This window comes from Azolla caroliniana, unplaced genomic scaffold, assembly GCF_043228905.1.
Source record: "Azolla caroliniana isolate FFs.n. ecotype wild unplaced genomic scaffold, voAzoCaro1.0.p SCAF_1, whole genome shotgun sequence".
In the NCBI taxonomy this organism is placed as follows: domain Eukaryota; kingdom Viridiplantae; phylum Streptophyta; class Polypodiopsida; order Salviniales; family Salviniaceae; genus Azolla; species Azolla caroliniana.
This window is the reverse complement of record NW_028230436.1, coordinates 9,623,271-9,634,058: the sequence shown is the minus strand read 5'-3', so window position 1 is coordinate 9,634,058 and position 10,788 is coordinate 9,623,271. Positions and strand designations below refer to the sequence as shown.

Below are 10,788 nucleotides of genomic sequence, written 5' to 3'. Positions count from 1 at the left end.
AGATAGAATCAAACATATAGATAAACATGTCCCAAACATCGTTATGGTTGCAGATGTAAAGAAACAGATAGAAAATGACAAAAACAGATAGAATTAAACATACAAAAATATAGTAAAACAAGTACCAAATGTCATTGTTGAAGTCTTTGAAGAGGGGACACATTTGAAACACACCGGGTAGAGGGAGCACTTGGAGGTAGAGGTAACACGACCAGCAGAGCAGAGACCGATGTGAAGAGGATAAGGTGTGCATACCACACACTTCAGAAAACGCTTGAGAGAGAGAACGTGACTAGTAGAGGAAAGCTTGATGTAACGAGGACACAGTACAACGGTTGAGAGAGAGAATACCTCAGAGAGAGGACACGACGAGGACACAGTTGAAGATCTGATGTCCATGCAGTGAGGACACGGTACAACACCTGAGTGTATTGTTGTTGCAAAGAGGACACGACAAGCAGGGAGTGGGTTTACGGTTTGCAGGGTGAGCAGAGAACGTGGAGAAACCTATGCACAAGTTGGAAGAGAGAGAGAGAGAGAGGGAGGGAGGGAGGGAGGGAAGGAGGGAGCGGGTACAAATGTAGTGAATAAATGAGTAGAAGGGGGAAGGAAAGAGTGCGAGAGAGAGGAGGTACGAACCTAAGGAATTACCAAGTGTAAAGAGAGAGAGAGAGAGAGAGAGAGAGAGAGAGAGAGACTAACTAACTAACTAACTGACAGTTCGAGATAAACCTATTATTTTCCATGAGAGACAGAGTGAGAGAAAGATAGGCTGATTATCTTCATGATTGACTAACGACTCAAGATCTTATATAGTTAAGACCTCCTTACAACATTACCTTGAATTTTAACACAATTGATGTTTATTCATATTTGAAATCTATTTTCATTGAATGTGACTTTTAATTTCAAAACAAGTGGTCAACTTTTTAAACCCAAATATTGGATTTACTTTTACATTTTAAAGTTTTTCCTCCACATGGAATTAGTTCTACAGTTTTGGCCAAAAGTTGGTACACTGTAGTGTGCTTTCACCCAGTATCGACTCCTAGCTTTTATCAAGGTTGAGCATGATATGTGTGATCCAAGCATACACAATACAAAGATTCATATTTTTAATGTATGTGGCCATATTAATGTTGAGATCTACTATCTCCAACTTAAAAAATGTGACTAGTATATGTTATTTGCCTTGATCTGACACTAGAACTATGAATAACTTTAATTAAATCACAAAACCATGACCTTAAACAAAAAAGAAGCAAGGAAAATCATTTTTATGGCATGGCCTCTTGAAATGAATCTTTATATTGTGTGTATGTGTGTGTTTCGATCACATACATTCTTGACAATTAGAAGTCAATACTATCAAGATAGTGGTAGGCTCAAAAACATGTCTATACACAAAGCCATACACACGCCACCAAGTCCCATTATCTCAAATAGCCTTAGTTATTATGATGTGGAGCCATATGTGATCCTTATGCAATCAATATGATGCACCAACATGAATGTAATACGAAGCCCTAGATAGACATACTAGCATTTGGGGCTATAATTGTTGTTTTTGCGAGTATTATTCAATGTGTCCATTGCTAACACAAATAGAAAAGATTATTAGGGGTGTTTAATAATCTAAAACCATTAAGATGTTGAAGTGGCATAAGAACATTTAAGTATTAAGATAGATGTTAATAACATTATTGTAAACAATGGAATGAGCTTTTAATTAAAAAGTAGATTTTGCTTTTATAACATACATGCTAACTAGCTTTTGTTGGGTGTAGAGTTTGAAGTTTTCATTATTAAATTGAAGCTTCTACGATAAGTGGTGTTTGAAGCAGTTGGGCCTACAAGGCTACATGTAGTTGGTGCATGCATTTCATATAGATTGATGTTAAAGAATAACTTTAGTTACTTTCTAGCATCACTAACCATTGGTGTACAAATAGATTCCTATAGTTCCTTTGATTTTTTGCATCTCATTCTAAATTTATAATATCTCTAATTAAATCATGCATCATATAGTTTCTAGCAACATGAACATTGAACCATCATGTGATGATGTCAGCACGTGATAGTGTCGAATTACTGAAAAAATTGCTGCATTGAAAATAACGGTGAGAAAATTAAAATAATATTTGTGCATATGTATGTATATGTATAAATAATTTGAAGCTACTTTAATGGTAATTGTAATAATGAGTAAACACTTAACAAGATAACCTTTCTTAAAGATGGTTACACCACACAATGTATTATTATTCTTTATACCTCTCCATGAGAATATATATACCCATAATCTCTATTACAGTGAAGAACGTCCAAACGCCTCAATTGTGTGTACAACGGAAAGGATTGTGCATTGAATAACAAACTATTGTTGATGAGGAACAACAAGGGGAATGGTTGTGCAACCTCGGGCAAATCTTGAAGACCAAATTAATGGAATGTTGAAATGAGGGGAGCCAACTCCTCACAAGGGAATTCTCATAGCTCTTGGAATTCTTGAGATGCTCAAGAGATGAGGACCACTCCGTGTGACGATGGAAAATTCAAAATTAGGGATGAACACCATCTAGACCATGACGGACGAATCGTCTAACGTGTGATGCACATTGAACCAACAGTCTTTTCAACGGTTGCAGGGTGGAGATGGTGGTCCTACTTGAAAATTTGCACATCAATACCCTGTTAAAAACCACACAAAGTTGAAGTAAGGATGTGCTCATTCTTTCTACCATATGTAAAATTATAGAAGAGAAAGACTAAATCGAGTGGATATTTGAATTATAGATCTGATACAACCAAGAACATCTGAATTTAAGTTATGGTGGTTATATGCATAGAAATGTTGCACCCTCTCAATTAGACCAATGAACTAGTGATTTGATTGGTCTTTTGAATTGGATCTATTTATATGATAAGCCATAATTAGAGGTGTGTTTTAGATAGTACATAACCCTCCAAGTGATTTCCAATGCATAAGATCAGGGCTATAAATAAAGCGTGAGAGATGGTTAATTGCAAAACAAAGATCAAGATTCTGAGTTATTTTAAATCAATATCAATGCTTCCTTATTAATCATATAAAAGGAAATTGCTTCATAAAATCTATATTTTTTGTCATTATTAGGCCATTTATTCACACAATTTACACATAGTAAGTAATACAAGGTTTAATAATTAACATTCCAACTGATTTCAAAATTTCATTAATGATTTTCTTTTAGCGAATAGTCAAAGTTGGTAGACTATGATTACGAGTAATTTGCATCACTAGGAAATAAGGTAGAGGGCCTAAGTTTGTAATTGATAATGTTTTAGGAAGCTCTATCTTTGATTATGTGATTTGAGATGGTGTTCTAACTACACGAATTTGTCGTTCACATATAATGTTAACACTAATGGGCAATTGAATGTATGATTATGTCCAATGTATATATTTGGTTCAAGTAACAATCTAGAGTAATCTTGTGAGAGCATAAAATTCAACTTGAAGGAAATTGTTTAAGTCTAGACGCATTGATGGAGCCAGCAAATATAGTTTGGTTGAGAACTTGCTTCAAATCCAGGAGGGTGTGACATGTAGATTTCTTTTGGTAGAAATGTTGTTTGTACATCCAAATGATGTACCTCAAGGTCAAGAATGGTGTCTAGAACAATAGGAGTCAGAATGATGCTATAGGGAGAACAGGTGAAACTGTCTCATAATAGTCAAGCCCTTCGACTTGAGAAAAACCATAAGCCATTAGCCGAGCTTGATAGCATACTATTGTACCATTAGGGTTACATAATTTTTTATTTGCATGAGATAGGCAAGTGGCCTATAAGGAGTAGTACTAGAATCCATTTTTGTTGACAAAGAGAGAGTTTCAAGTTCTTTTTCCTTAATGGTTTTCCTTTCCACATTGTATTGCCTCGTTGATAGGTACTGAATCATCAAGAATGGTCGATATAAGTGAGGGGGAGCTAATTGCAAAGAAAGCGAGCTAAAGATCATCTAATTTCTTAGTGCTAAAATGTGAAAATTATTGGTATGTTTCATGCATTCTCCATTAGAGGGGAGAAGAGGCATTTGTACACCCTAGTAATTTGATTATTTTGGTATCCTTTGTTATTGATGTCATTGTCTATTCCATAAACTCGTGACGATCTTGTTAATGGGATAAAGGAGCTTTTGCGAGAATGGAAACATGAATAATCAAGGTGAGTTAGGTGTATTGTGCCCAACGGTTTGCCATTTTGAATGTTTTTTATTCCAACAATGGTGTATATTATGTCTAAAGTGATTTAAATGATACAATGATGGACACTTCCAAATATTCATCATGGATTTTTACTTTTTCTCAACGGCTCTTAGGTTGCCACAGACATTCATTACTGCACCACATTTTGCATACATATCTACCAAAGCATGGCTAAGTACAATACAACATGTTTTTCAAGTGCAATCCAGGCTTATTGATGATCTCCTCACGAACTTCCTTTCCCTTGTCATAATGAATATTTAGATCATGACTAGATATCTTTCTAGTTTGGGTAAGATTACTATTATTTGTAATTGGAGCATATGGCTCTCCTTGTAATGATTGTTTTTTTATTAGAGATGAGTCATTAGTTAAAGGGGAAATATGTGGTTGAGCGTCTAGTGATGTGAATATTCACAGAAGATGTTCGATGAGCATTTTGTCAATTATGACTTCGAGTTTTTAGGAAGCTAGCGGAGCCTATTTAAAAGTACTAGTTGATGATATTGTTTGTTGGATTTGATGTTTGAGGGGTTTGGTATGGTAGTTGTAGCTTGTGTCTTTTCATGTATGAGATATTAGGCTATCTTCATTGCACATCGGTGATTGACTAAATAAAAATCGTTTGACATTTGGGTCAATGTAAAATTGATAACCCTTGTAGCCATGAGGTTTTCCATACCCAACAAATATGGTGCAATTCTTGTGATTATGTAATTTACACAAAGGGAAGAACGTGTAAGGGTCGACCCGGCCGGCGCGCGGCACACAAACGAATTTATAGACATATTTTGTTGAATCTATTTTTCGTGCTTAGCATTGTCTTTATGGGGACATGAGAGGTCCTTCGCAAATACCAGTTGACTTAACACATTAGTACAACCCATGCGGTACCAGTGTTGTACTACTACCTAGTGGGTAGCTGTTCTCTAGAGTCAACCCAACCATATCATGCAAGTATATATATATATAACACTCCACTTTGTCCTTAACAGGATCTGTGTGGTTTAAGGCTTGTCTGGTCGAGCATCATTACCCTCCTCATTCTTCTCCCTAATGATCAACAACATTGCCGTACATAGAAGCGATTGAGTTTCGCACATCTTTCGGCAGTTAACTTCTCGATTAATCCGCGATGAGTATGTTGGAGAAGTAGCAGTAGTTGTTGTTGTTTGTGCCTCCTATGGATGAATTTTGGCCTCCTTGCCTTGTGGCTACCGAGTTTGATATTCCGAGGCATTAACGCAAGGATTGATGCAGGTAGGGAGGCTGCGGCGGTCGTCCATGGCCTAGATGAGGATGATGAGAGATTGATGGGGGCAATTCGGCGGGCGAAGGTGGCAAAAGCGGTCACGGAAGCGGTAATCGTGGCCGCGTGCGTGTTTTGGGTATTATGGTGGTTCGTCGCGCCCGATCCAGAAGGAGACAAGAAATACGTGGAGTCGTGGATCGGCAACAAATCCCACTCTCGCTTCTTTCGGACCGACGGTCGCGAAGGTAACTAAGCCCCTCATTATCAATCTCACCCAGATGAATCGTTACAGTACACCTCCTACCAGTAATATAATATAATTAGTGATCACATAATGCATATATATGTGTATGCATATATATGGTTTGTCAAGTGATCAGCTCCCTCCTACTTAAAACTGATATATATATCTATGGCATCCATCCATTAGGTTCGACATTCATATACCAAACCATGCCTTTCTTCGTCGTCACCATTCTGAGCTTCGTCGTGATCCGGCTCCGCGCATTCATCAAAGCAAAGACTGCACAGCTCCGTGTTGTGGTGCCCGCGGGTGCAAACGGCTGGAAAAACCAATGGCAGATGAGTACGTACCCGGTGTGGGTGGACAAGAGCCCCTTCGGCATCCTCACGGCCTCGGAGCTTCTCGGAATTCTGGCCATAACTTTGTTGATGATCTACCACTTCAGCAGAATCGTCAACATTGCTTTCACCCGCATCGACAACAACACCCAGCACCACCACGGCTCCGGCCCGCCCCCCGCCAAGTACGTCCTACTACGATCATGACATAACCATATCTCTCTCTCTCTCTCTCTCTCCAACAGACACACACACACACACACACACACACACACACACATTCATGCTTTGAACACCATCGCCAAGCTCACATTGTTTGTTAAATTCCCAATCACATATACGAGGAGGCTTTCGTGAGCTCGACAAGATGTGACAAGAGTGTACATAATAAGCACTCATGTTTTCCATTGATATTGCAGGCCATGGCAGAAATTGAATAACGTATCCTTCTACTTCGGACGCGTGGCCGTCGTGCCATTCTCGTTGCTCTGGATCCCCGTGTCGCGTGGCTCGCCGTTTCTTCGGCTCGTAGGCATCCCATTCGAGCGCGCCGTGCGCTACCACATCTGGCTCGCCGTCTCCATGCTTGTTCTCGTCAGCCTCCATAGCCTCGGCTACATCATTCTCTATGCCAACACCAACCGTACGCACTTGGTAGGTTCAAATCATGCAGTATTTCGCGCTCACTGTCTCGCCCAATATTACCATAATGTTACAAGGCTTAACGCCGATGATGTCCCAAGGGCCAACCTATGCTAGGGCTCATGTGGTTTCTCCATCATGATGCATTCATTGTACTTGAGTGTGTTTGATCATATCTTGATAGGGACATAATTTGTTTTTCGCTTCTTGTTGTTAGATCTTTGGGTGGGTCACGAAGCAAGAAAACTGTGCGGTAGTGGCCGGGCTGGTGGCATGGGTGTTCGGTCTAGTCATGTGGGCCACTTCCCTCTCCTTCGTGCGTCGCCGCTTCTACGACATATTCTTCTCGGTCCACCACCTGTATCTCCTCTTCTCCCTCTTTTGGCTGTATCACGCGGTCTGGAATTATCATTTCTTCATCGTCCCTCTCATGCTCTTCTTCATCGATCGCTTCCTTCGCATGATCCAATCGTCCAGTGTTGTCCGCGTATCCTCGGCCAAGCTCCTCCAGAATGGCACAGTCGAGCTCTTGCTGCCTCTTAACACCAATGCCACCAAAGGTAACATAAATGGATTCTCTTTCATGTATGTGTGCTTGTTCGGATCCACATATTAATTAATATTCCAGAATCTCTCTGACTAAATTCAGTCAGTGAGCTCTTCTAACCTTTACTAATAACAGGCAATAATGTGATCATTACTTATGTCAGGGACCCCACTCTATAATGCACTCTCCACATGGTGCATCCAGATTCCTGGTATCTCCAAACTACAGTGGCACTTCTTCAGTGGCGCATCGTCCCCTCTCGATAACACGCAGGAGCTCTCCATCGTAATCAAGCCTCTCGGCGAATGGACGAATAGTTTGCGCGATCAATTCTCAAGTGCCAAGAAAACTGGGGGTTCCTGCCCTTTCTCGTTTAAGGCTAGAGTCGAAGGTCCTTACGGCGATGAGTCCGATTTCTACCTAAAGTATGGGGATCTCTCTAATTATTTGTCGTAATTCCTGTTCTCGATTCCGTTCCCAAAGCTCATGTCTGTCGTTCCTCATTGATATAACTAGCCTTCACATTAATGAGTTGCTTCCATTACTTAATGTAATGTATATGATTAATATTTCGCAGGTATAAAACCCTAGTCATCGTGGCCGGGGGCATAGGCCTCACCCCTGCCCTCGCTATAATCCGCGATATCTTGTATCGATACAAAGACGTTAGATCCTCACCGGCATCGACTACTCTTCCGACCTCCATCACACTCTACCACTGCATAAGAAAGCCAGAGGAGTTATGTGTGCTAAATACCCTATATCCTAACCAAATTCTCCCTGGCTATGAGACATTAGGACTGCGCATCCGAGTACATGTATACATAACCTCGAAGAACATACAAGATTATGAGGGAGTGCCACTACCCGGTGGCAACACGGCTCATAATTCATATAGAATAGGCCAATCCTTGGACCTATCCAAGTTTAACCGTGAACACCCTACATCACAACCATTGATATTTGATTCCTCTTATCCGGCGGCACAACACCCACAATCCGATGGAAGAATCTCGAGCATTGGCAGCACAGGGAGCACCTCATGGGTAGCATTAACCACCATTGCATCCTTTGCAGGATACTTTGTGCTTTCAGGCTTGGCAAACACTTTTATTGTGAGGTCCTATGCCCATCACACCTTCACCAATTACAATCGCGCGCATGTCGTGGTGGCGTGCATGATCTTGGGGATTCTCATTTGTGGCGGCCTCGTGGTTCTGCTATGGTTCCATATGTTGCGACGACAATCGAGTATAAGCTCGGCATCGGTGCAGCCGAGGAAACAGAGTCCGACTTCTTCTCCATCCGGAAGTAACGAAGATTTGGGAGCAACTTACAACGGAATCGAAGATGGCGCATCTCAGTGGGATGGGGATGTCCACATTTTGTCACGGCCAAACTGGAAAGGTAGGTTGGCATCATAGGGTCCACATCTAACCCTAAACCCTAAACCCTAAACTTTTTATTACGGCAAAAAAGTTTTAAAGGTTAAAAACGTTAAAGAAAAAACATAAGCATTCGTTACGCCAAGAAAGTTAAGTATGTTTTCATAACATAAGCATTTGTGAATATATGTGGTATCTTCTTTAACCTGGGAAGAGTAGTAGTAGTACATATACAAGTTTGTGAATATATGAGTACAGGTAGATTACCCCAATTCTGAAATTTTAATCCCTTCTATTCAAGCTGCAGTCACTATATACGAATATATAGTACTATTTGTGCAGAATTTTCTAGCTCAATGATCTCATCCTCTGGCTGAATAAAGTACTAGTTAATTCAAATATCATGCCATAGCTATTTCAAACCATCTACTCAGGAATGTGCTATGTATGCTATACTGTAGTGGACTTGCGATTATATATGGCACTGAATTGATGCATGAATGAATTACCCCTGAGAATGAAGCATGTCAAGCAATGAATGTGTAGTTCTTCTAAATTTGATGGTCCAAAATATTGGCAGATGTCTTCGAGGGCTTGGTGGAGCAACACCGTGGGGAATGTGTGGGAGTTCTGGTGTCGGCATCGGAGAGCATGCAAGAGGACATTGCCAGAGAATGCAAGAGATGCTCGCCTTTCCGCCCCTTCTATGCCGCCCCTGACACATCCAAATCTTCGGAAGGCCACAGGGGGGCCCTCCTGCACTTCCACTCTGTGAGCTTCAGCCTGTAGTCAGATTTAGTCCTTTCCATCATCACCATTATTATGAATACTGTCTGTGTTTCTTGCACTATATACTGTTGAGCCGGCATTTCGTTGGCTGTTATGAATGAAGAATAATGGTGGATTGAGTAGTAGTAGTACATAATACATACATGTATGTATGTATGTATGTATATGGTCAGGATCAATAAGTTGCACTGTCCATATCGCACATATACCCACCCGTCGTGATTTCAATAATAATAGCCTTGATTTACCCCTTCCCAGAGATCATTAAGAATATCGGAACAATGGTTTTTCCACTGTATTTTATACATACCATCATTACTAATTAAGAAAATTCACGTGCTGTGTACAGTTTAAGCCTGTGTCGTGAGCCATTAATTTGTGTCAGTTTCTTTTTTTCTTTTTCTTTTTGTTTGTTTGTGCTGGAACCATGTAAAGACTACAGAAATGGGCTGCAGTGCTATGCAGCAAAATTATAAAAGAAACAACATTTGCGAAATAAGATTTGTCCAAATAACGCACAGAGTATACAATTACAACGACAGAGCGTTCGAATCCGATATTAGCGATCCAGCAACCAAATCTGTATGCAAGCTCAAATATACTCCCAATCCGAGTCTGACCAACCAATTAGTTGGCTAGAGGGATTTTTCCATCCTTGCACAAGTGTGGTTGACTCAGATTCTGTGGCGGAGTAAGTCAACGCATAATGTTGAGTACGCTTCACGTATCGTAGTAATCTTTTGAGCGCGATCCAATGCTTTGGTCCTGGATTAACCATGAAACGAGAAAGAAAACCGGCGGCAAAGCAAAAGAGGTGTGCAACTTACTAGATATCTTATACACCCAAGGATTTGTTTATAGGGTACATCCTTCATTTTGGAAATTTCTCGTTCATTTTTGGGAGAATCATCATTTGAAAGTTTACATGGAGAGGTAAGAGGTGTACTAATAGGCTTACTATGGAGCATATCAAATCTTTGGAGGATAGAATTAATATAATTTGATTGTGATAATGAGATAGTATGATTTGTTCTATTTTGCGTTATTTTGATGCCTAGAAAATGGGTCATAGGGCCTAAATTAGTGATAGGAAAGACATGCAAGTTCCTTCTTTGCAATAGTTAGATAAGATTTAGAGTTAGAGATCAAGGGCAAATCATCGACATAGACACCTATGATAACAAAATTGGAGTTGGCTTTTCTAACATAGATATTTGGCTCATTGTTTAGACGATGATATCCAACTTTTATAAGATAAGAGTGTAGTTTGTGATACCATATGCGTGGAGATTGCTTAAGGCCGTACATAGATTTACGAAGCCGATAAACATGTGTCGGATG

The 10,788-nt window shown here is 40.1% G+C and overlaps 1 protein-coding gene across 1 annotated transcript; it reads left to right on the top strand.

The window, feature by feature from the left end:
* The first annotated feature begins 5,520 nt into the window (after positions 1-5,520).
* On the top strand, positions 5,521-9,462 carry LOC147868888 (ferric reduction oxidase 7, chloroplastic-like). Its single transcript, XM_087324406.1, has 7 exons — positions 5,521-5,747; positions 5,933-6,269; positions 6,504-6,738; positions 6,944-7,286; positions 7,437-7,698; positions 7,851-8,680; positions 9,239-9,462. The coding sequence occupies exons 1-7, from the start codon at positions 5,564-5,566 to the stop codon at positions 9,445-9,447; spliced, it is 2,400 nt and encodes a 799-aa protein (XP_087180532.1). The 5' UTR covers positions 5,521-5,563; the 3' UTR covers positions 9,448-9,462.
* The last annotated feature ends 1,326 nt before the right edge of the window (positions 9,463-10,788 follow it).

Coding starts and splice junctions, on each gene's coding strand:
- LOC147868888 (XM_087324406.1), top strand. CDS start 5,564: ATGGGGGCAATTCGGCGGGCGAAGGTGGCAAAAGCGGTCACGGAAGCG. Junction 5,748..5,932: donor TCGGACCGACGGTCGCGAAG/GTAACTAAGCCC, acceptor TCCATCCATTAG/GTTCGACATTCATATACCAA. Junction 6,739..6,943: donor ACACCAACCGTACGCACTTG/GTAGGTTCAAAT, acceptor TCTTGTTGTTAG/ATCTTTGGGTGGGTCACGAA.